This window comes from Triticum urartu, chromosome 6 (genome assembly GCF_003073215.2).
Source record: "Triticum urartu cultivar G1812 chromosome 6, Tu2.1, whole genome shotgun sequence".
NCBI lineage: Eukaryota > Viridiplantae > Streptophyta > Magnoliopsida > Poales > Poaceae > Triticum > Triticum urartu.
In genome coordinates, this window is record NC_053027.1 from 563365236 (window position 1) to 563391501 (window position 26266).

Here is a 26266-nt window from a genome sequence, read left to right on the forward strand (position 1 = left end):
ATGTCCACCACTAGACTTGCAACTGCAACTACATGGGCCAAATGCGGCTGCAACCCAACAAAATAAAAGAAGAATAAAAATCCAGCCTAAAAGTTCCGAACAAAGCAATGACCCGCAAAACAATTGAATCCACTGAAGGCTCGGTCCAGCAGATACATGATGTCGCCTTAGATGTGGCATGATTATTTCACTTCTAGATGTGTTGTAGACAAACCTGTCGCAAAAATACAAATAGAAAGAGGAAGGACCATGGCAGGTCATAAAACATGACTTCATGACTCATTCACATAATCTATTAAAGACACGCCAACCAAATTAGTTGAACGGCTCTCGTGTGACTGTCCGAGTTCAGGGTTTAGGATTTAGTGTTGTAAGATTAAGTTCGTAAATATTTTTGCGTTTAGGATTAAGTTTTGGTATTTGAAACTTGGTGAAACTTGGCAAAAACTTAATATTATGAGTATCAGGTCTTAGTATTTGAAATTTGTAAATTTTTAGAACTTCTCAAAATGTATTCAAGAGAGGTTTGCTCAAAAGTCCATGTTGCAAGGAATACATATATGCAAACGAAATATAAATTATACTCTCAATTCTAAAGATATAGCATATTTAAAACTAGAAGTCAGTAGAAAAAGCACGGCGCAGCGGAAGCATTGTGCGGTTGGTGGAGCATGCAATTTTTGACGAAGCATCCATGCAGTGGGGTAGTGGAGGAGCTTGCACAAAAAGGTTGGGCGGGCCAGGCTGTAAGGATTGCTAGTAGCTGGTATTTTGTGACCCATGGGCTGACTATAATAGGAGTTGAAGCTCCAGAGCTGGGCGGGCCATGACCCATTCGGCCTTGCCTAAGCTCCGCCAGTGCAGTGGGGCTTCACAAAGTAATCAAGGGCTTAAGCGATACATGGGACCAGCCGTGATGGAGCTACAAGGGGACATGGGTGTACATATGTACACCCATTAATTATGGTATGAAGCCATAGAATAAAAAGACAAAACATGTATACATTGGTAAATAGCTAGGAAATTCATAAAGTCTTGACCTTTGTACGCCCATTGTGTAAACTTGGCTCCACCACTGGGGGACCGGCCCACTTTCTAAATAACGAGGCAATTATGCTGCTCACAAAGTGTGTGCCGTTGCGTGCTACAAATCCTCTCTCGTCTCTTGATGCATGGCTAGTTTTCAGAACATACCGTTGACATGTTACATCAAAAAAATTACAAGTATCGTGAGCATATGTGTAGATGCAGCAGTTATGCACCTTTCTTCCCCGACCAAACCCCGTGCCATCAGCTCAAGACTATTACCATCTGTCAAGAAAAAAGCTCAAGACTATTACCATTTTTAAATTAAGTACATGTCCAAGACTCCAATAGGAGTCATGGTAATCACAAGAGATCATTCTGGGGGCGTGTCCAAGCGAGACCTTCAAAGGCCAACCCAATCGTGACATTGTTAATGCACGCTGCGTGTACTATGAGGTCATGTGCAGGACGTCCCATTGGGCATGCAGTCTCGAAGCGCCTACGTACTGCCGGTGTGCATGTGTCTGCGTGTGTCTTCACTTCTCGATTCGAACAAGTGCATGCGGAGCTCTATCCAGTTGATGGTACTTTTGAACATGCGATGTCACATCAGCAGCTGCTGCAAATTTCACCTAGCCGACATACATGGGAGAGAGAGTGAGTGGAGATTCCGAAGAAATAGAAAGATATATGGAGGCGGTACGAGACGAATCCCGTGGAATCCGAGTGCAGTTATGCATGAAACGTGCACCAAAGTTCAAAATACCAGATATCGGGTTCGTGTTGGTTTTGCACCGGCGGTCAAACATATCAGGATTTTTCTCATTTTAGTTGTTGAAAACATGCCTTTTAGTTAGAAAAAAAATACGATGTCGATGACTGAGCATAACAAATACAGTGCATGATTCTAAGTGTATCAACTAGTTAAGTAAGAAAGGAATTAATAGGCTCACAAAATCCTTACTCTAAGCTAACAAAAGGTACATAACATATGTGTATTTACAAAATGTTATCGATGACTTTCATAATCTGTTGAAATTGTAAGTACATCATTTTATTTTTCAACTTTTCATTTAGATACAATCATTGTGTTGTCATCTACATATCGGTCTATATGGGCTTGGTGGACATATGAGTAAATACTTCCCATATTAGTTGATATCAGGGACGAAGCTAGGGAAACAATCATATGGGCTTACCTCTATAAGGAATGGGATCATGTTTTAAAATAAAAGGTGCTGACACCATTGACATAAAGTCATCTCCGTGCCTGGTCGGCATATTGGCTTATCTGTATGAAAATTATATTTTTGAAATGATCTATTATATTTGTACCGATAGACCCCAAGGTTGATATGTCGTTCATATCGGCCTAGATTTAGAGGCTTGTTTTGTACTTATGTAGTACCTTCTTGAAATAGGTGTATGTGTATTTATATCCATTGAACAAACCACAAAATAGTCTATCGAGGATCAATAGAAATGGAGAGGTCTAGGTAAATGGAGTGAACCGTGATTTGACGATAAACACGTATAGTCGAGCATGGTTGAAAATATTAGAGGGGGGGGGGGGGGATCTAATGCAAAAATTACAATTTGATACATATGCATTTATTGATTGATATAACAAACCAAAATAGTTGGGCGTGACATGTCCTAGGTTGCCCCTAAGGGCAGTCCCAATGCTCCAAGCTGCACTATATCTAAGTATGCCACCTAGATATAAAAAATTGATGTGGCGCCATATTTGATGAGGAAATAGGGCACTACTATATCTTAATCCAGATATAGTTCTTAGAAACGGAACCAAGAAAATTAATGTTTTTCTCACACAAAAAGTATTAAATAAGAGTAATTTTAGATACAACTATAAGATATAATCCATTCAAGAAGTTGTGATAAGGACAACACTACCACAATTACACCCACAGCCCCTGCTGCTACACATATTGGACCAACTACTAGAGCTCACGCACGTCAATTAAAATACCAGGTACTTTCATTTCTTGATAATGATTCTAATATTCGTGATAATTTGATTCTGTCTAAGTTGGATACATTTGCTTTGCTTACAAATGAAGGGCCTAGCATGGACAAGAAGGACGAACATTGGAGTATGATCAAGCGTGGAGATGAAGGCGCGCATGAAGGGAACAAGAACGGAGTTTCTAGTGGAGTTTTCAGCCCTTTGAAGCCACCATGATGACATATAAAGACATGGACGGAATATACAAGATAGCATTTCATAAATTTTGTCCATAGTTTATTTTAGGTGTTGCACCATCCTATTTTTTGGGCCAGGCCCATGTATTTTTAAAATACACTTAATAGGTTGTTTTTAGAGTCCATATTAATAGGGAAAACGACTTGGATAGAATTAGGCCCGCCTTGACAAGGGTGGACGAAATTCCCTTCTGTCTCACTATAAATACAGCCCTTAGGGCATCGTATTAGACTTGGATTTTGCTTAAATAGAGTTTCGACATAGCTGCAACTCGCATCCAGTGTTTGTGTTCAACGACCAGGCTAAGATGTCACAGAACCCCACTTTGATCAATAAAGTTTTCCTCTTAAATTCGCAATATTCATATTGCAATCTTAGTTTCTTACTTGTTCTTCGTTTGTCTACAGGAAATAGACTCTCGTGGTCAGGTTGATCGTGCTCCGGCATGGTCAATAACCTTTCGGAGTTGGTTTAGCGATTGTTAAAGCGCGACGCCTTCATATGTTCGTAATCGGATCGTCAAAGTCTAGTCCACCGAAAATGATAGGTACCATCTCATCGAAAAACGGGGCACCTTCGCCTCTATCAAGTTGTATCTAAACGCACATTTATGTATATAATATAGCTTAGGATATAGTGCATTGGGAGTGCCCTAAGGAAGTTCTGCCCCTACTTGTTGTGGTGCAATGCACAGTCTAATCCTTGGACTGAGTGCCAGTATGTTGCATTTCACTTGCGTGCGTGTTTTCATAGTATCGAGAGTCTCGTGATCCTTGGGAGATAGGATGAATCTTGGGTTTTCTTTTGAGTGACCTCCGCCTAGATGTAGTGTGTTTCAGTTAGGCGTGTACACGCATGTGTGCGGCATTGTCATATATGAAGTAATCTACAAAGATATATAAGTATCACACATTCACACTCTTTATTCTGAAAAACAAAACACGTTCACACTCCTAGATAATATAATTTTCCCAATAAGCGCAGTGGTGGTATAATTTTTGTAGACATATAGGGTACATGATCCCCGCCATTCAATCTGCATCCAAAGGCTCAAAGTGATAGAGGTGGTGTGGCTTGCATCGGAGGAGGGGAAATTAACATTGGTTGAGGTTAGCGTGGATAACTCACTCATTTGGTTATATATGCAATTCCAAAGTACTAATTAGTTTTATTTGCTAAAGTACCAATTGATTTTACTTGCTAATTCTACGCTCACACCAAGTCAAAACATTGGTACAAGCGTACCTAGCTCGCCATCACTACCCCATCTCAAGACACAGGTGAACATGCAAATAGTTGATGGATCAAATCATCTTGCAGTCTTCCCTAGAACTGGACCCCTATTATCCCCATAGAAAACATCAAATCAAACACACGAACCAGCAAATTGCGTGGTGAGAAATGGCTAAGTCCAAGGTTGGAGTTGGATGACCCTTGAAGCTAGGGGAGGAGCCATGCATGGAGATGGCAAGTGCTGTACTTGCTGGTCCCTAGCCAAGTAAAAGAATTAGACCCTCCCGTTGGCCCTGGTGACAACTGTCAATTGTCATGTAAGATTAATTACTGCCTTAGTTAATTAGTTACAAGATAATTATCACCACCACCAATGGGTTAGGACCACAGAGATTAAGTAGAGTTAATTCTGCATAGTTCGTGTGCTAATCTCCCTCACTTTCTGCATGGCACATGCACTTTGTTCCCTACACATAGATGGACATGCCTCTGCCATTGCGCCACCCCAGACTAGTTGGCACTGTACTTTTTTGGCAAAGTTGGCAGTGTGTACTTGTGGTATGATTTGTTGAAGGCTTTGCCTACCCTTTTTCTTGAAGGCTTTTGTGCCTTTCCTGTATCTATTATACTTAAATTCAGAAAGAAGTTTACAAATTCAACCTTTTGAGCGTTTCACGTGAATGGGGTGATTATAGTATATGTATCTGAACTTTATGTACGATTTTTGTCTACAACATACTGATTGTCACAAGCTGTCCATATTGGTACGGTCTTCACTTTTTTTTCAGAAGTTTTGGTATAGATCGATATACAATGACATAAACCACATCTTCATGGGGTGGTGGTACAAGTCCTGATCCTCACATTTACACACACATGCGATGCGCCACTAGGATTTACGAACCCCTCATCATCCCTGTAATTGTAAAGAAGAGAAGTCTCACCCCCTCATGTTTAGGTAAAACACAAGTACAAGTAGGAGGCAAAAAATGACCCTAGACGGCTAGACCCTAGTCGGGCCATTGGCCGGTGGCCACCCTTTCCACATTAGGGCTGGGCCGGCTCCCCATGTCCTGCATGCCTCCTCCACAGTCCACACACCAACTCAGCCCTCCACATGCACGTACGGTGATGGTGAGACATACCATGCTACCCAAATCATCACCACTTACGTCTGTACCCTCCTTGTGTGTGTATATATTCTTCTCCTCTTTACACCTGTTGCACAGACACTACTACACTACCCGGCCAGCTCTCAGTACTCAGTTACATGCACTGCACTTCCTCTCACTCGGATCTCTTCTTCGGTTCTTCTCCTTCCTCCGGCCGCCGACATGGTAGGCAGCAAGACGCACCACCATGCCTCCTCTTCCCTCCTGCCGGAGGAGCTCAACCTCCTGCAGAAGGCCAGGTGCTCCCCTGACGACGGCAACGGCGTCGTCCATAATAATAATGGTGGAGGAGGAGGACGGGGCGCGCTGGGGCAGTGGAAGTGCCGGCTGCTGGACTCCCTCCGGCCCCGGCGCCCGCGCTGCGTCGTGTGCCTCCAGGTGCAGCACGTGACGGGCATGCCCCCGGCCGCGGAGGGGCGCGGCGTGGTGGTCGGGTGGAGGAGCAAGGGCGGCGAGGGCGAGCACACGGCGCCTGCGCGGGTGTCACGCGGCGGCGCGGCCGCGTTCGACGAGGTGTTCCTGCACTACTTCACCGCCGGCGGCTCCACGCTGCGGAGCTTCACCGTGTGGGCGGTGCTCGTGGATGAGGACTCGGCTCCTGGGGGCGGGGACATCGGCGCGTTCCCGGTGGACCTCGCCGAGGCCGCCGCGGCCGAGAGCTCACACCCGCAGTTCGGCGGCAAGGCGCTCAGCTTCCCGCTGGGCGGGGCTGCCGCCGGCGCCGTGCTCACGGTGAGCGTCTACTGCAGAGTGATGGAGCAGGAGGAGATCCATGGCGCCAACGGTACGTTAACGGATGCATGCATGTGCGAAATAAACTCTAAACGTTTGCATCGAGATCCAGTCATCCAACGGTACGTTCACGGCTGGACATCTAGATGTGAGATCACTAAAAATCAGTACTAGCAATCTTGTACTATTGACCTACTAGCTAGCTAGCTTGTAGCCTCCATCGGAGAAGTAAAGAAACCCTAGGTAGCGTCCTCACTCATCGCTGCTTGATGTGACCTGTTAATTTAGCCGAGCACTTGCATTTAAATTGTACCAAGTGTATGCCGTGCACGTTTAACATGGATCGGTACGTGGCAGGCAATGCGCGGGAGAGGAAGAACAAGGGAAAGAGCGCGTCGTACGCGTCGTGCCTGCCGGACCTGAGCTGCCTCCGGACCCGGCCGTCGGCGGCGGGGGCGGCGACGGGGGCGCCGCGGCGGGCGACGTCGCTGCGGTCGGAGCGGGGCGGGTTCATCACGATCGAGAACTCGGTGGCGGAGATGGAGGAGGAGGAGGGGTTCATCACGATGGAGAAGGGCACGGTGTCGTCGCGGTCGCGGCGGGCGGCGCTGGCGCTGGAGGCGCTGGCCGCGGAGGAGGAGGCGGAGGACGAGAAGCCGTGCCTGTTCATGGAGCTGTCGTCGTCGTCCGGGGAGGCGTCGGCGCTGGAGGTGGAGGGGGTGGAGGAGGAGTTCCTGGCGATGCTGGAGGACAAGTACTGGGCGGAGATGGCGCGGAGCAAGGAGATCGAGAAGGGGCTGAGCGTGAGCCTGGACGCCGGGCTGGACCTGGGGCTGGACCTGGACACGCTGATCCGGGACGCGGAGACGGAGCTGGCCCGGGCGGAGCAGGCGTGGAGGAGCAAGGTCGGCGCCGCCATCGTCGAGGAGGAGGAGTACAAGGAGCTGCTCCGTCGGTGGGGCAGCGGCGCCGCCAGGGACCGGGACCGGGAGCACCTCGCCACCTCCAACTCCGGCTGCTCCTGGGGCTTCGGCTTCGGCAGCCCCATCTAGTGCAGCCAACTGAACATCATATATACTTACTATATATATCGTCACATCACCCATGTAATCCATGCATGCATGCATTGGGTCATTGAGCCTAAGTAAAAGTAGTGTGTTAAATATTAGTAGTACGATTTGCTTTTGTAATATTGCTAAGAGGAAAGGAACACGAACCAATCAGAAGGCTGCTCCTGTCTTGGTTCATGCGACTGAGCACGGCGCAAACCTGGCAATACCGAGACGCCTTGTGGTTTTTGCATGTATAGTGCTGCATCCTTGGGAGCAAAGCAAAGCAAAGCGAGAGCAACTAGCCCTTGGCCGCATGTACGGCCGCATACGAGGCGACCGGCCCGGCGCAAAGGAATGTCTCGAATGAATGATGGCAAACAGTCGGGTGAAGCGGAGTGAGAGCATGGGGATCGGCGACCAGGGAGGGCGGCCGGTCCCCACAGCCACCTTGCAGCACGGCCTCATTTCATGCCTCCTCATGTACTAAATTACACAGAAATGCCCACAGTTTCCATCATCGGCCTGGTACTGATGGTCTGCAGGCCCCAACTAAATAATCGTGGCCGAGTGTGAGGCGAAGCAGAATAGCATTCATTCGGGTGAATTCCAAACCAGCCAGGGGTTTTTTATATGGTGTGAAAAGTCGAACACAGAGAGGAAGGGAGGGGGTATGGAATTATGACATTGCATCCTACCTAACTAGGATTATACAGGTGTTACAGATGATGAAATTCAGAGAGAAGGACGGAACTGGTTCCAAAAATATGAAAGCCAACTTATAGTAGTGATGGCCCCCTACGCTAAAGAGCTGGCTAAAGGAATGGTTTTTGTGTACAGGTACAACAAAAAATAAGCAATCTACCTTGCCCTGGCCCTGGATCTTCCAAAACCTGCAGGGCCCGCCCGCCATCCGCCGAGGGTCTATTTTGGAATGGTGATGTGATTTTCCAGATCCCATACCACAATCTTGCCGTCCAGCCCTACATCCACGAGGCACAGACAGTATTAAAGGGGTGTCAACACAACACATCCTTCAGACAAAAAAAACTGGAATGGGCTAGGAGAGGTCAGTTAGTCTTGTTTCAACCTGATGTGCTGAACCGTTTGACAATACTCTCGCTCCCTTTTCTCAACGGCACGATGCAACTGAGGATACAGAAGACCAGAATTATATATCAGAGACAAAAGAGCGGCACTAGAACGGCAAAATGGTGGAAACAGATGGAAGCAGGGAAGTACGTTATGCAGTTCTCATGAGCGCCGCCTCGAGGCTTCGATGGTTCGACAGTGTCGCTGCTCGACCCTTGCCTCGATTGCCCGTACAACTTTCCAAGGGCCTCTGAGAGCTGAAACATAATATATTCATTTAGTATTAGCCCCATGCCTCCTTTTAACAAAGATGTTAGCATAGCTCTAACGTTAGCTACAAGAAATGTTTCTTTCTTCCACACAGTCTTTACAACTTCAGCGTCTGTAGCCATAAAATTGCAGCAGATCATACGCATGAAATAGTTTATCCTATATTATAGCAGGCACCAACTCACGGTATATAGTTCTACAAAAGCATCGGAAAACTGACAATTTACTTCCATCATTAAAAATCAGCAGCATACAAAGGTCAGACGAGACCATAGCAAGTCATTTGTTCGTACTTGTGTTAGAACAGTGCCAAAATCAGAGTCAGACCAGCAACCGTGTGCAGCACTGCAGTGTGCCCATTTCACTCAAGTTACTGTTCCTTAACAAAATCTAGAGGGGCTTGAAATGTTTGACATCCAAGTAGAAGGACCATGGATCAGATTGTTCATGCAAAGGAAACCCAACTTTATATAACTAACCAGACACCATCTCAGAAGATCTCACACTCATGCACACATAAAATCGCATATAGCCTACAGCAAATTTAACCTGTACTCAACCATTCAGGAAGCAGTTCACCCTACTTCTACAGATGCAAACAGAACAATCTCATGAACAAGGGATAAATAGCAAACACATATAACAACATACAGCAGAGAGGCCTGATAAGCATAAGAGGCACCTGCGAGGCTTTTGAAGTTGATGGAGTAACTTTCCTTTCATCCAAATATCTGACAAAACTCCTATAGGATACAAATATGTAAATACATATTGTCAAAAGGAACATGTCCATGAGAGAAAAACTTTAAGACCTGGGTATCAAGAGCTACTAGCAAACCCTGAACTTTAATTAGTGTCATTTGTCAAAGATTGAAATGGAATATTTTTTCCTAGGTACAATGAGACCGTAAGAATTAGCAAGCTGAAGGTGCCTCAAAATGAAGTTAACAGTTGACATGGTTTTTACAGGAAGCAATGGCCACTTCAAAGCACTGCTAGAATGAAGAGAAAGTGCAGCTAATTTAACAAAACAGTTGCTATGCACAATTTTCTTACCAAAGTCCAGTCTCATCTGCAGCAAAGATCAAAGGATTGCAGTCAAATCCAACACCAATCGCCATCTTTTCAGAAACAAAAAGAATCTGAAATTTGGAAGAGTTCACTCAATTAATGAAATGTGGAGATCACCACATGCAACTAAACAATAGCAAAAGGGAAAATGCTGACCCACATCACGGAGAGGCAGATCACGCAGTGCCAAATTTTGCGCAGCAGGAGACCCTTCAACGTCATCAACGAAATAAATCATGGAACTATGCCCTGGAAATAACACAACAAGAATCAATTCAGTGTCTGCAAAAGTTTGCATGGAATCTGCAGCTACTTAGATACTTTGCATGGATAGACCAAAGGGCCAATAGTCTCACAAAGGAACCCAAATTCAGTTAGGAGAAAGTTAAAAATAGAACATCAAGAAACCAATAATAATCTCATTAGCCTAAAATGATTAGGACAAACCTTAATTATGAAGAGACCTATTAATAAAATTTTGGAAGTTCAAATACCACAATGGAAGAGGTTCACTAATTACAAGAATAAGATTGTGAAAACCCTTGGCAGGTAATTATGTTGAGTTCGTAAACAATTTGTGCCTAGATGGCTGCTGAGAAGTAATGCAAATCAGTGGCACCCATATAAACAAGAAGCTAGGTGGGAAAACCTGCATAGGCCAATGTTTTTCCACTTGGCGACCACCTTACACCAAATGCCCATGTAGGTGATAGATCAAGTTGAGCAATTTGCTGCATCCGAATAGGAGAAAATGTTACAATCACGACTAGCAACTTAACAAGAAAGAACACAGATTAATAAGACACTGCAAGCATAGTCCTGTGGAACATTCTGAATCATATTGATCTGGATTCTTAGCCTCCCAAGAATAGAAGAGTTGGGGAAGTATTTAGTATAAAAAATGCCACCACATGGTTGAAAACAAACTTTGTGAATCAGCAGATTATTTCTTATTTTTAGCCGTAGATGGGGTGCAAAGTGCTAACAAAGTTGATAGGAGGTTACTATTGGCAAAAGCCATGCACGTTCAATTGCATGCCATTAGTCTATAAGGCGAATAAAGAAATTGGCAAGCAGATTTGGTACGTGAGATGTATACTTGCCAAGGAACAGCATATTATGAACTAACGGATCAATGAATAGCAAATACCTCTCCGAATTTCCAATCCACTGAGGCACCTGCGTGTGGTCCCCTAATCAGAAAGAGAGAAAGCATGAGACAGCTAAAGCATTTGGAATGTGTACTGACTGTATTAATGGCAAGGTTTTCAGTTCAAAAATAATGGCAAGGTCCACCTTGTATCTACACCCTTGATGATAGTGGAGAACACTCTGCATTTACCATCAGTAGAAGTTGTTGCAAGATGTATCTGAAATTAGATGAAAGCAGAGAAACCAACATTACGTCCAATAAACGGGTCGTGCATATACATGGCGTCTACACCAAACAAAATCACATCAAATAAGTTCATCCAATCATCTGATGCGAATAGGAGGTATGCTACTAGCCAGTGGCAGACAACAGCACAAATTAACTGGGGTACAGTCAGATAAGGGCACCTTTACTTTACTCTTTTATGTTGCATTTCTCATTATAGAGGGGCAAACCGCATATGATCTTTTTCACTACTCCCAATAGATAAAGAACAAAAATATAATGAATGCACCCCCTAGATAATTGTCCCTTATGTTTCCCTACTGATGATTATGCTCAAATTACTTCAAGGAGAGGCATGATATTATGCTCACATTGTTTGGATGCCACGCGATACTAGTAACAGAAGATTCATGCTTCTTCCTAATAACCTTGCTAATCCACCTGTACCATAAGAGAAAATCAAAGTAGTTCAAAGAACGCACATCAAGAGTGACACATCAACTTCAATAATTGCATGAACAGAAGAAAACACTCATCAATTAGTGCACTGGGCATAACTAATTGAAAAACAAGTTAATCAAAACAGGTACACGACTAGTGGAAGTGGCAGCGACCAATACCAGTTATTCTCTTGTTCATAGTAGCAAATGGATACAGACTTAGCACCACTTCCCACAGCAAACTTATTTTCTGCAAACAACAGAAACTTTTAGAAAGGAGTTTAAAGTGTGAGGCATTGTTTGTAAGGCGGCCTAAGGTGAGCACCAACCGGCAACTGCCCTGACGCCTAAGCACCTAATGTGGACGCCTAAGCGCTTAAAGCCGGCATAATTGCAAGGTGCTGGCAGGGCACCTTACCGCCTAAGCATCCAAGGCGGGACGCCTTATAAACAATGGTGTGAGGAATATCCAGCTACATATGTTTCACTTATGGTTCATTGCTAAATAGTTCATGTGCAGCTATGTTCTACCATGGGAGACAAGTTTTCATAACCAACTAAGGAACATAAGTACAAAAAATAGATTGCATGAAACAAACAATGGGAAACAATATCTACTTGGAGAATTTGATCATTCAGCAACGAAATAGATACTCCTAATGCATTCGGGATAGAAGTATGAAGGCAGGCTATTGGCAGAACCTTTTGGACTCCACTGGACACATAGAGCTGCACGGTTTAGTTTGAGAATAACAAGCGTAGGTACCCAATCTTGTCCTTCTTGTGTCCAAACATATCTGCAGGGAAATAAAGGAATATAAGGAAACAGATATAATTATCTTCTTTGGACTAAAAAACAGACTATTTACTTGCACATTAGAAATTATGACCAAACACTTACGAATTTCTATCATGTGAAACAGTCACAATTTTGTTGGAAGATCTACTCCAGTCTATTCCAGACACTATCTGATCATGCTACAAGATATAACAATAAAAATAAAGATGTTAATGTAATACACTTATAAACTAGCAAATGGAAATGTTCAATGGAGAAGAAAGAGACAGCTCAAGTGCAGATACTACTGCACATGCAAGAAAGAAAATAAGGAAAGTCTACCTTTGCAAGAACATGAAGTTTCTCCCACTTGTCTGTGAAAAACTTATAAATGTGTACTTCTGTGGTATTTGGACAGAAGGCAATCACTGAAAGAGAGAAATGGTTCCGAGTCAAGTTAACTGATAAGAGGGCAAGGGGCCTGCATTTATAAATGAAAATGACAACAGTAGTGCAATAGAAGGCAGCGATTGAGATTTTGTCATTACAGGCAGGCAGATTGTATGATCTACTGCTGTATTTTTTTTTCCATAAACAATTCAAGGGACAACATGTAAACACAGCAGCTAGCTAGTGGCAGAAAGGCATATCTGAAGACTATTTTCAGGAGCACATGAGGTCATGATAGGCAACAGAATTACGGCGAGGCAATACGCGCGTCGGTTTAATTCACAGAAAACACCCATTTCATTTGGTCAGCTCTCAGATTTCGTTCTAAATACCCAAATTCAGTCATGGATGCACACACCTGTGAGAAGGTGGCCAACATGAATATCCAAACCACCTGGGACTGATCCATCATCCATGTCACCTATGCTACCTCAATACAGTAACAAGCCATTTTTACTACATAGCACCAACCAACAGCCCATAAATAAATCACGAAACGCTCACCATTCACCAGCGAGAAATGATATGCATGGTGCCTCACAGATGTGAGAGGGGTTTCAAACATGAAAAAACTAAATCACCTGTGACTGATTGATTGAATGTACCATCCGAATATGGTATCGCGGAGAGCACCGCAAGAGGGCATTTACCTGGCACCAACCGACAGCCCATAAATCACGAAACGCTCACCGTGCCAGGGTCGCACGAAAGCGGAAACCAGCGGACCACCTACTGGCTATTCCACGACATAAATAATCATTCGACATGGGATGATTGGGAAACGGCGATCCGCGAGCCCGCCCGAAACCCTAGGAATCCGCCCTGAACCCGACGCATACGGGCTACGGCTACCGATCGGGCGCGGCCGCGGGTTATCCTACAGGGCTAGGACGGGCGCGGCGAACGGGGGGGCGAATCGAACGGGCGTGAGATCTAGAGCGTAGGGGCGGGGGGAGAGGGGGGAGGGTGCGGGAGGAGGGGGAGGAGAGGGCGTTACTGGAGTGGTCGGGGCTCCAGGCGTGGCAGGTGATGCACTCGGCGAACTGGTGGATCGCCTGCGCGGCCATCGGGGGAGGCGCGCCGGAGGGGAGCCCCGCAGCGCGGCGCGGCGGGGGCGGGGGCGGAAATTGTCAATGGAGGTAGGGGGCCTGGCCTTGCGGGCGAAGGGAGCGGGGAGGGGAAGGCAGGGCAGGTACCACTACACTGCCACCACTGCGCTACAGCGCCATCACTTTCACTAGGCCGTCGAAGCGGGTGGTGGTGCGAGTAGGATGGGCCAGCCGGTCCAGCGGTCGATGAGATGGATGCCCGCACGCGCGCCCACGGTCGGACGGCCCGCCCGCCAGGCCCACGCCACCGACCACGGGTCCCACTTGTCAGCCACCGGCCTTGGGTCCCATTGTCACTTGTCGCTCCTTGTTCAAAAACATAAATAAATGTCTATGGTGTAACAAAAAATTTCACTTCGAATCCCACGGCGGTTTGAGAGGAAGAAAAACATATTGTATGAATATCTTAGAGTTTCTAAGCTCTCAGAAAATAATGGCATGTGGTGCATTGCAATGCTCTAGGACGCACTCTTGGGCCCATTTGTAAGCAGTTGGTTCATTGCATCTGTTCAGACGATTGTTTACCAGGTGCACGGAATCGTGTTGCTTGCTCAAGCCACGTTTTGTCTCAAGGGATCACGCGTCCTTCCAACCGCTTGGGGGTCCGTGAAGAGAAAGGAAATAGCTTCGCATGGAAGGTGGAAATTAGAGCCGCTGATGTTGTCTTCCTCTTCTGTCGCACCAGCGATTCCAACCGGAGGCCGTGCAGAGTGACGGTTTGAGGGGTGTTCGGGGGATAGGATCGCGCGGTGTGAGCTATGGGTGCAGCTGCACGGTCGACGCCTGGGAGCATGTAGTGTGAGGGTGTATCCACATCCTTGTGTGGTGGCTAGGAGCACGCAGCCCGAGGGACGCTCTTCGTCTGCTCGTTCAGTAGTTGCGATCTCACCAGCAAGGAGCAATGTTTCTTTCGGTGGAAGAAGTGGTGACCTTACACTTTCACATTGAATCATCTATCCATCTGAGACCAATGAAGTGCATAATTTGGTGTAAGAGTTGGTGTACCTCGGGCTTGGACTTGTGCACGTTAATATATAGTAAGGAGAGTTTGTGTGGGATATGATTCGGATGTGATCAATCGTGACACGCAAGCTAACTATGCATGTATAGTATGACGATTTCACAATAACTGAATCGTAGATGGATATGTGCATTATTTGATGCAGAGCCCGGGGTAACCCCCTTTTCGGAACAAAACAAAAACTGAATCGTAGATTACAACAACCCCTATACGCACACACAAGGAATACAAAAGGTATTTTCAACAAGGTGGCTTGCATCCACCTGATTGGATGCTTTTGTGGATTTATATGTGCTTGTGATTGGTTTGAAACAGTAGTAGTAATTAAGAAGCAGTTAGCATGTATCTATGTGCCTGAAATGTGAGTGTGATACTCTTACTGACAAGCATCTCTATCTCTATCTCTCTCTCCCTGCGTGTGGACGAGTGCATGCGTGTGTTTGTTATATATGCATTTGACATAAGCAACTAGTCCTTCCGTTAACAAATGTAAGATGTTCTAACTTTTTTCTAAATCTGATGCATTTAGACACGCTTTAGTGTGTTTGTCCACTCATTTCAGTTTGTATGTAATGCATATTGAAATATTCAAAATATATTATATTTGTGAATGGAGGGAGTACTTTTGAACTTGGTTGTCTCATTTGTTATGTTCTTGCAAGCATAATTTGGTTGGTGTTTGATATTTTGGAGTGTTGAAACATAGTTGTATGGGGAATTTAGCAAGTGCATTATTTTCCTGTCAATTAACACCTAAGGCCCTCTTTGGCCTGAAGGAATTTTGTAGGATTCCAATCCTTTGGAAATTTTTCAAAGGAACATCCACTCCAACCTGTCTTTTAGACTCAATCGTGTAGGATCGAGGCACTTTCATGTGTTTGATCCAAACAACTATTCCTACAATTTCAAACAACTATTCCTACATTTTTCTTGTGCTTTGTTCTCCTATATTTTTGCACTGTCATATTTGTGTGTTTTTCTTATTCCTATGTTTCACAATCTTGTGATGCAAAGAGGCCCTAAAATTACCGTATCGACTTATCTTGATCTTTCCCTCAATCTTGGTAGCAGAACATTTGTTGTGCGATGTGTGTGTGTGTGTTAATTTAAGCGGTTGTAACCATGTTTTTTATTTGATAGAAGAGAAACGGAGAAAGTAAAGGTCTCGGGTTGTGTGAGGTAGCACGAGGCAGACTCTTGTCTCATGTGTTAATGCGAGCTATGTGAAGTAGCCGAGAGAAAGAGGTTACTGGAGTTGAGTGATTCTGCTAGAGGTCTTGGTTTGAGCATGCAAGTTATTGTTGAAGTGAACAAGACAGAGGAGGAAGAAAATGAAATTTCTAACTCATCACTGGCAATAAAAAAATCTGGATGATGAGGGAGATAATAATGATATTATTCTGCAGCCAAACGAAGTGGTTGTTAGTACTTCCGTCAGAAATGTGAGCAATCACAAATATGGTGTTGTCGATGAGAACAAAAGGAGGACTGGTAGGTGTTTCCGACCAACATGTCATGGAGAAAGCTATGGATAGGTGATACATCTCGAACATATCTATAATTTTTTATTGTTTCATATCATGTTTATATCATTTTGGCATAATTTTGGACCAAATTTATTATTATTATTTTTGGACTAACCTATTAATTCAGTGCCAAGTTCCAGTTGTTTTCTTTTGCGTGTTTTTGGACTTTTGAAAGAAAAAAACTATGGAGCTCCAAAAATTCTAGAAGTATTTTTTCATCTGGAAGCTTCCAGAGGCCACATGAAGTAGCCAGGGGCCACGGACCCCACGTGCCCCCACCACATGGGGGCATGTGATGGGGTTGTGTAGGGCCCCTCGATCTCCTATACACCGCCTTGCAACATCCCTCTATATATACCTAAAAATACCTCCAGATTTAACCCTAATTTTTTTGTTACCGCACCTTTCTATTCCATGATGATCCAATCTAGACGCCTTTTTCATTACTCTATTGGAGGGGGGAATCTCCACGGTGACCATCTCCATCAACTTGAAGTCCATCATGATCGCCCTTGAGTAGTTTCCTTTGGACTATCGGCCCATAGCAGTAGTGCCTTGATTTGCTCTTAGATTTTGGTGTTTACGGCGGTTGGCCTACGCTAGGCTGCCGCTGCCCGCGCTTACTACGTCGGATGCGGCCATCCCGGCCTCGACTTGCGCGAGGGTGGACCGACTCATGGGTGGAAATGCACAGATGACCCATCGGGCGACACCTAGAGGTCCAATAGCGGTTGCCACTGGCTAACGACAAGCATAGAAGGATGCAGTAGGAGGAGGTCATAGATCAGTGATATGGGAAGGAGACCCGCGCATTCGTGCTTCGAAAGAATCCTACCGCGCACGAATTATCCCAGCGGGAGCATAAGCGTGAGCGCGGGGGAAATTAATGGCGATGGGAATGCGTGTTGCTGGCAATGGAGAGGAGACTGGAGAGAAGCTGTTGGGGGGCTTCTTAGTGCGGTGGGGGTGGCATGGCTCCCGGGGTTCGCGCCCGGGCCGAGGAGTTTTGTGTGCTCCTCAGTGCCAAGCCGAGAAGACAAGATGGCGGACAGGCTGAGGATGGTGCCTCCGTAGTTTTTTGAGTGTCATTTTGGGAATCAGCGAGAAAAAATTCTCGCAGTCACCATGGAAGTCTCACCTCAGTGTTTTTGTTATACATAGTTTTGCCATATTGTCGGCCAAAACATGGCATTTTGTCTGAGATTGTTACTTTGCTTTGTTTCATGGCATAAGTAAGAGTGAATTCCAACATGGCATTTAGTCAAATGATATGGAAAAAATCAGAAATTCTAGTGTATTCTCAAACATGGCACTCCTACCTTGGATCATTTGGAACGAGAGAAATTCTCGCATCTTCCGTCACAAGAGCGCTCCACCACCAATTCTCTTGCGCGCAATATGTGATGAGGCAAACCTTTGGGTTACCGCGGATGCTAAGCATCTAGGGAGTATTATTAGGCGTGAGTAATTGCCATGTCATGTCTGTGGGGTACTTTGTAAATCTCTCAAACTCTATTATCTCCTTAATTAATAGATAAGGTAAATCTTATGCCTTTGTTGTGGGAAAAAAAAAACATGGCATATTTTATATAAAATTGTATTCCTCTGTCACATGGAAATTATTCGTGAAGTCACATGGCATTTTTTTGACAAATGACATACGAAAATTGGGAAAAGTTTTTGTTACTCACCAATTTGCCGTGTGTCTTATAACTCAAATATCCAAAACAATGTAAACAACCATTTTCTAAGTTTGCCTTGCACTATAGATCATCTTTCCAAAAAAAAAATCTATGCATGTGATTTTTGCAGAACACAGTGACAATTTCTCATATGGCATACCATGTCAAAAAAAGTGTGGATTGATCATATGGCATTTTTTTCGAAATAGTGTGTCATACATCATATCAAAAATTGATTTTTTTAGAATAGTAATATGGAAAAATGTATGAAAATGTGTTGTACATAAAAATTTTTGCATTTGTGTGCGTACAAATTGCTCATCTAATCACATTGCAATTTAAAGGGATTTTTGTGTTCTCTATACCATGGCAAACTTCTTCTTATTTCTACATTATCATTTTCACTGCCATGGCAAATTTACCTTTTAAGACCATGGGAAATTTATTCATAGCCCATGGCAAATTTTACTTTATAGCTCATGCAATTTTACTTTATAGCCATGCAATTTCAACTTTATTGCCATGAAAAATTTACTTTTATTGCCATGCAAATTTACTTTATATCCACAACAAATTTACTTTTATTGCTCATGGCAGTTTTAGTTTGAATGACCATGGTAATTTTACTTTGATGGAAATGGCAATTTTCCACTAAACAATACATGGTACACTTTTTTGTGTTCTATATGATGGCAAATTTACTTTTTCTTCTTCTTCTTCAATGTATATAGTAAAAATACCTTACAAATATTAATCCACCTTTTACAACCATGTGCAAATGGAGTTTTCCATGTCTTTTTCATTTTGGCCATTGCAAAAAAAAATCACTATGGCAGAATTTGCCTTTTTTAAGAACAAAAAAAGTAAATGTGTTGCCCATGGCAATTTTTTGTACATTGTATAAACATTTATTTAGATGGCATGGAAATTTTTTAAACCACGTGGCTTTTACAAACATTTTTCTTACACATGATTAAAAAATGTGAAGAAAAATCGAAAAATATTGGTGACATGAGCCGGCGGTAGGCCACCCTGCGTTAGGGATCCCTCTGGGCGGCACATAGCCGCGCCCCCCAGGGAATGTTTCGTTTTTTTATCTTGCTACCATCGAACGATCCCTGATATCTGGATTCCTACCTTTTGGCGAAGAGAAAAGTCCACATTACAACCCTCAATTAACCATAGAGTTTAAAATACCCCCCTCAACTCCAAAACCTGTTATTCCACACCCGTAACTTGTCATCTGGTTCAAAAATCAACCCGTGCTCACTTTTGACTGGTTTTGATTGTGTTGACCGGTTTTGACTGCATTGAGAGTTGACTGGGCAACACCACATCACCTCTTGACTGGTTTTGACGTCCCAAGCAGCTGATCGCTGACTGGTTTTGACGCTGCATGCGAACTGGTTCGCCGGGGACATGCGGAGCTGATCGCTGGCGTAGAGATCGGGTCGCTGCTGCTGGAGACGAGCAGAAGGATCCTCAGGCGGGTGGCAGTGTTCGGCGTGTTCAAGCGCCACGCCGACGGCCGTGGCCTACTCCGACTACAGCTTCGTCTACGGCGAGATGCACCAGACACGAACCAAGCTAATTCCTGACGCTGGATAGCACACGCATGTATACAAGTATTACTAGCAAGTAGGCAGGTGTATGCTTTGTGAGGCTAGCTTCAAGTACGCACGAGGCACGACACGACGAAACAAACACGTGAGAACACGACGAGGAGCGACACGCTCCGTTAATCTTTTTATTGCTTTTTTGGTATACATCCGTGTTGGCGCTCCCCTTCGAGTATGGAGCACACGTCCTGGAAGCCAAAAAAATCACCACGTGGCAATGCAAACAACACGGTCTGCTAGTCAAAACAGGTCCCGTGTGAAAAAAACAGCTTCTAGCGGGTCGGGGGGGGGGGGGGGGGGGGGGGGTCTTTTGAATGGTATAAAAAGTTGAGGGTGTTGAACGACTGGTTTTGGAGTCGAGAGGGGAATTTTAAACTGTGTGGCTAGTTGAAGGTTGTAAAGTGGACTTTTCTCTTTGGTGAATAGTGGAGATGGGGATTTTTCTAAAAAAAGAGTAGAGATAGGGATTTTTCTTTTTTTATTACGGGAAAGAGACAGAGACAGACTGTGATATTTGACACACGTGCGCCATATAAGCAAAACTGCCACACCTCTATTTCTTTCATTTTAAAGTACCATACGATCACTCGTCCTTTGACCTCGCCTCCTCCCAAATGACTCCGCAGGCTCGCCCGAGAAACCTGCTTCTCCCGCACATCTCGGACGCTCACCCCCGAGAAAACTGCCACTTCTTCACGTCTACCACATGATTTCTCCTCAGGACAAAGTTACCATGATATTCGTATGCAGGTTATCAGGCTTGTGTTGCATAACTTACCGTGCTATTTACATAGAACGTATCAGGTACTATGCTGCAACAACTACACCCCTTCAAAGTTACCACTGTGCTTTGTACACAGGTTATAAGGTCTTCGATGTATAAAATATCGTGGTACTTACACATAAGTTACTATGGGGGATTGTACATGAGTTACCGGGTCTACGGTTCGTATATTATCATGGTATTTGCACCTAAAAAGCTGGGTGTGTTTCGGTAGCTTTTTCCATAGGTCAAAAATTACCATGATGTTTTTGCGTAACTTATCACGCGTATAGCATGTGTGCCCCTCATGACACTAAACATTATGTGACTTTTCTGTGTCACACCATATGTTGTGTTCATCCAAGAGGCCCACACACGAGGCGAGTATATGTTTTTAACAACTTATTTTCCTTTGGTAAAAAAGTTACCATCATGTTTATATTGCAAGTTATCGGTTATGCGGTGCTTATATTATCATGTTATTTACACAAAAAATATTGGGGATGTTTTGAACAACTTTTTCTCAGGGCAAAAAGTTATCATGGTGATTCTAGATAACCTATCAAGCCCGCAGTGCTTAAAATATCATATTATTTACACAAAATTTATCAAGGATATATTTCAGCAACAAATTCCCCCCCCCCCCCCCCCCACGGGTCAAAAACTTATCATGGTGTTTAGTTATCGCAGTGCTTATGTTTTCATACTATTTACACATAAAAATGTCAGGGGAGGGAGGTATACTACCGTGCTATTTACACAGAAGATACCGGAGTATCTTTTCAAAAAAAATTCCCTATGGTCAAAGTTACCATGGTGCTTCTACCTCAGTTATCAGATGTGCGCTGCGTATATTACCATCTATTTACACATAAATTATTCGGGTATCTTATCACATTTGTCTTCCCCAATGGTTAAAGTTACCACGACGTTTGTATCTAAATTATCAGGTCTATGGCGTGAATGTTATCGTGCTATTCACAGAAATTACCGGGGGCGGGTTTTTCAACAAATTTATTCCCAATGATCAAAGTTACCACGATGCTTGAAACAAAAAGTTTTTCAGTGCTAACATATTAAAGGCAAAAACATGTCAAAAACAGTATTTTCCCTAGAATGTTCAACAATGAGTGTCATAGGTGAGGTGGTTAACTCCATTTGTTAATTACTTACAAACTAGAGATCAAATCCTAGTCCAAGCATTATTTTTGCTGAAAATCAAGAAGGCATGTGGGGCCATAATTGGTGGTGTTGGATGCGTGTGACAGTTTCACAATCTGCCACACGGTTGCTATATACATATTTCGATATATATAACATAAAAAAAGATATAGAGATACAAGTCACCGAAGCTTTGGAATTTGGATTCTGGCTCGGAGTCCCTGTTTGAGTTGGACTCTGGAAACAGGCTTTATTTAAAGTCCATATAGTCAAGTCAAGCAAGGGCGCAACGGAGATAGGTGGTCGTCTAAATCTACCCGAGCCGAGCAGCGTATTGACGGGAGGGAAAGCAAGGAAGACAGGAAGAAGAAGATCACGCACATGAGAGCACACAGCAGCGGCATGTCGATGCCGGCGTTCGGGCGTCTGCTGCACCGCCCCTTCTCCACCGCCGAGGTCCGTGTCCCAATCCGACGTTCCCTTCGGTTTTTCATGTCTTCGATCGCATCCGACCACGCCTCGTAGTGTCTTGTCTAATTAATCTGTCGACCCATCGCAGAGTCATGGTCCGCAGGTCGAGAGACTGCTGGGAAACTGCAAGCTGGTCTCGGGCTTAAACTTGGGATTCATCGTCGGCCTGAATGTCGAGCGGCCAAAGCCCACTACCAAAGACTATTAGGGCTTCTTTGATTCAAAGGAATTTTATAGAATTTCTGAAGGATTGAAATTCTTAGAATTTTTTTTCTATATTGGTCCTTTGATTTATAGGATTGGATCTCATAGGAATTTTTCCTATGAAATCTTTTGTACTACATTTCATAGAAAATTTAACATCCACTCCAATTTCTTTTTACAATTCCTTTATTTTTCCCATGGCATCAAACAATCATTGCTAATTTTATAGGATTCAAATAAGCATGCCACTCTAACCCTACACTTTTCCTATTCCTACATTTTCAAAATCCTACAAATTAAAGAAGCCCTTAGTGGTTTATTTTTTAGCGCGGAGGCGATTAGTGATATTAAGACAGAGAATCGATAAGAAGATGATGTATCGTCTTTTGGTCGTGCTACCCGTATGTGTTAATACACGGGCCTTTTTTTACACAATAGGTTTTTTGGTTTAGAAAGAAGAGTAAAATGAATCCTCGGTCATCGAATTTGTGTTGAAAGCTTTCTTTGGTCATTGTACCTAAGAATATGATCAATACGGTCATTACATACAACTTGAGGTGATTATATGGTCACTGTCTCACTATATAGCTTCGTATTTTGCCCTGTTGACTGGTCAAACATCATAGGATCCTCTCTCTATCTATGTGGGGCCCACCAGTCAGTTTTTTCTTAAGAAAAACATTTCTTCGCATGAGAATCAAATCAGGGATCTCAGCTGAAGCCAACGTACTCAAACCACTGTGCCCACACAAGTTTGTGTTAAATCTATGGGCGCTATGAATATTTAATTAACATGCACAAAACACACTTACACAGTTACACACATGCACGCAACACTCTTGCAGGGCCGTCGAAAACCGTATGCTGGCTGCGGTGAGATGAGCAAGTCGTTGGACTAGTTTTCGCAGTTCTTGACCAACTGTTCTCAGAAAAGGAGCGAGCGACCATAGTCACAGTAATGTGGGTGATCTGGCACTCTCGAAATCGCCTTACTCATGATCAGGAGAAAATCGACCCATCTGCTTCTGTGAGGCGCATCAAAGAAGATCTCGCGATCTTGGATATACCTCGGCAAGACCTAAAAATCCTCCCAGGTTATGGGTGGCGGCCCTGATGGAACGATCACCAAAATAAACACCGATGCAGCAATTCATTTTGATGGTGGCAATGGTGGAGCGGGCGGGGTGGCTCGCTCAGTAGGTCGTCTCTTGGGAGCTTGGAGCAAACCCCTAGTGGGTGTCACGGATCCTCTTATAGCTGAAGCCATGTTTGTCCGGGAAGGCGTGCGCTTTGCGAAGCTCAGAGGCTTTCAGGAGGTGATCATCGAAACGGACTACCTGGAGATTGTGAAACTCTGGAAAAATCGTCACAATTCCTTTTCGGTTGTAGCACCTTTGTTTTCTGAAATAGGAGAACTAGCTGCTGTTTTTTCTTCTTTTGATATTTATCATGTATAATCCGATCAGCAAACTATCCAGCTCATCTCTGTGCCAAGCGTGCTTGCACACTAAGTATGACTGGAAGTTGGCTGTAAGAGATCCCTAGCTTCTTGGTGAGCAGCCTATTGGCTGATGATCCAGCGAATGCTTTTGTTTGAATAAGAGCTCTCATTATTGCCTGCAAAAAAAATAGTTTTCGCAGTTCTTCGTCGGTGTTGCCATCCGTTGTGCACGTCATCGTGGTACCGTTTCCGCGTCGCCGGTGGCAAGGCAGACGGTGCGGGGCAAGGCCTAGATCTGTGAACCCTTGCCGTGCTCATCATGGTGTCCACGTTGTGGAGCTAAGGTGGTGTTTGGTTCTCTAGTCCTAGGACTTTTTCTAGTCCCAACTAAAAAGTCCCTAATCCCTAAGAAGTCCCTCCCTGTTTGTTTTCAGAGACTAAAAAGTCCCTAGTCCCTTCCTAGAGGTTATTAAATGACCATGTTGCCCCTAGTATATAGAAAAATAACAATCAAACAACACCATGGGGTGGCGGGCCAATGAATGCATGGAGGGGCATTGTTGGAAAAGTCCCAAAAAGACTCTCCTTGAGAGTCTTTTTCATTTAGTCCCAAATGCCTAGTTAGTCTTTAAAAAGTCCGTCTTGTTTAATAAAAAAGTCTCTAAGAGAGACTTTTTCTAGTCTCTACATAAAAATGTCCCTGGAAACAAACACCCGGCCTGTGCGGCTATACGTGCATGCCGGTGAATGGGAACATGGCAGTGTTCAAGCGAGGACACCGGGCTGAGCTGCTTGTGCCCCGGACGTTGGAGAGTCCATGTCCGGCTTGGACTGGAACAATCATCCGAGCTTGTTAGAGCTCCTTCATACAGTATGATCGTGTACCCCTGTAATATTTTGAATCAGATCAACAGAAAGAAAACAGAGATAACTGAGATACAGTCCTGTGGCCATCAACTCGGCGTGACTCGCGTGTCCTCGTATTGTCTCGGGTGCGTGTGCTTCGAGCGATCAGATCGATCAGCCGGCGGCGTGTTGTTACATATACGTGCCTGCGCTAGCTAGCCTAGGAAAATCGATCGAGCAGCTAGCTGGGCTTCTTCCTTTGTACGTGTATCTCTCGCCGTCTACGTCTGAACTGAACCGATTTAGCTCAGAAATTACTCGAGCTAGCCTCATACGCGTGTATCGACGAAAAGCACTAGTTGTTATGGGTACGTACATATAGTGGACGAGTATAACATATCATACAAGTTGTGACATTTTCACAGTTTCCCAGATTAATCAACTGTATGCAAAAAAGAGCACCTAGAACTCAGCTAGTTCAGACATAACTATGTCTCATTCACATGATATCAGCAATGTTATTTCCAGCCCATTTGTTATTTCACGTGGGCCATTGGACTATTGCTCTTTGTCTTTGTCTAGTTATTAGGCGCTTGCAATTGTGCACGGGTTCTTCGTGGGTAATATGTGCATCTAGAATGTAAAAAACCAGCTCGACACCAGTTGCATACGTGTTGTGACGATTACAATTGTGCACGGGTGCATCATGTGCAACTCGTCACTTCCGGACCTTCAACCAAGCCCTGCTGTCCAAGCAGGCCTGGCGACTGCTCGCGAACCCTGACTAGTTATGCGCCTGAGTTATGTAAGGGAAGTATTATAGCAATGTGGAATTCATGAAAGCTCCAAGGAAGAGGGGGAGCTTGCATGTGTGGTGAACCATACTGCATGGCAAGGAAGCGCTTAACGTTAGGCTGATCAAGAAAGTAGGGATGGAAAGCAACGCAGAGATACTAGAAGTGATAGCTATAAAAGTCGCTCTTCTAAGGGGCCAAGTTATGTGGCATGATATAGCAAGCAACGCAGAGATACTAGAAGCGATAGCTATAAAAGAGGCAGTTCAACTGGCTCTCGATAGAGCAGTGTGGAATGTGTAAATTAATTCAGACGCGCAACAAGCGGTGAAGCTTCGGGACAGTGAAGACTATGGCACACAGAGATCAAAGGAATTTTACATGAAAAAGGAGATGAGTGGGAACATTACTGTTTCGAGTTGAGCTTTATTAGGAGGGGTGCTAAAAAAGTAGCACATCTTTGCTCGAAGCGGGCTAGTGTTACTAGGTATAGATGCTTATGGCTTAACTACAGCTGAAACCATTCAGCATGAATGTAATCATATTCAGTGACTAATAAAGCACAATGATTCCAAAAAAGGACAAGTGAAAAAAAAATCAGGTCGACGCTAGTTGCATACTTGTTGCAAATGGTTGTAACTGTGCATGGGTCAATCGCGTGCAACTCGTGCATGTGTCATGTGTGAGTAGTAGGAAAAATATGTGGTCGATTTC

At 44.3% G+C, this 26266-nt stretch overlaps 2 protein-coding genes across 2 annotated transcripts; one reads left to right on the plus strand and one right to left on the minus strand.

Moving 5' to 3' along the window:
* Positions 1-5714: 5714 nt before the first annotated feature.
* Positions 5715-7896, plus strand: LOC125515457. The gene is made up of 2 exons (XM_048680925.1): positions 5715-6439; positions 6745-7896. The coding sequence occupies exons 1-2, from the start codon at positions 5818-5820 to the stop codon at positions 7437-7439; spliced, it is 1317 nt and encodes a 438-aa protein (XP_048536882.1). The 5' UTR covers positions 5715-5817; the 3' UTR covers positions 7440-7896.
* Positions 7897-8039: 143 nt separating this feature from the next.
* Positions 8040-14128, minus strand: LOC125515458 (actin-related protein 2/3 complex subunit 1B-like). Its single transcript, XM_048680926.1, has 15 exons — positions 13913-14128; positions 12808-12893; positions 12589-12665; positions 12390-12484; positions 11868-11937; positions 11619-11688; positions 11166-11239; positions 11020-11062; positions 10519-10600; positions 10030-10118; positions 9855-9940; positions 9481-9541; positions 8679-8785; positions 8527-8585; positions 8040-8419 (listed from the first exon to the last, which is right to left on the minus strand). The coding sequence occupies exons 1-15, from the start codon at positions 13980-13982 to the stop codon at positions 8361-8363; spliced, it is 1128 nt and encodes a 375-aa protein (XP_048536883.1). The 5' UTR covers positions 13983-14128; the 3' UTR covers positions 8040-8360.
* Positions 14129-26266: the final 12138 nt, after the last annotated feature.

Bases quoted from the DNA above. Each gene is read 5' to 3' on its own strand.
- LOC125515457 (XM_048680925.1), top strand. From the start codon at position 5,818: ATGGTAGGCAGCAAGACGCACCACCATGCCTCCTCTTCCCTCCTGCCG. The intron at 6,440-6,744 runs GTACGTTAACGG...GGTACGTGGCAG, and splicing joins GGAGATCCATGGCGCCAACG to GCAATGCGCGGGAGAGGAAG.
- LOC125515458 (XM_048680926.1), bottom strand. From the start codon at position 13,982: ATGGCCGCGCAGGCGATCCACCAGTTCGCCGAGTGCATCACCTGCCAC. The intron at 12,894-13,912 runs GTAACGCCCTCT...TCTCTCTTTCAG, and splicing joins CTGGAGCCCCGACCACTCCA to TGATTGCCTTCTGTCCAAAT. The intron at 12,485-12,588 runs GTAAGTGTTTGG...ATTTCCCTGCAG, and splicing joins GTTTCACATGATAGAAATTC to ATATGTTTGGACACAAGAAG.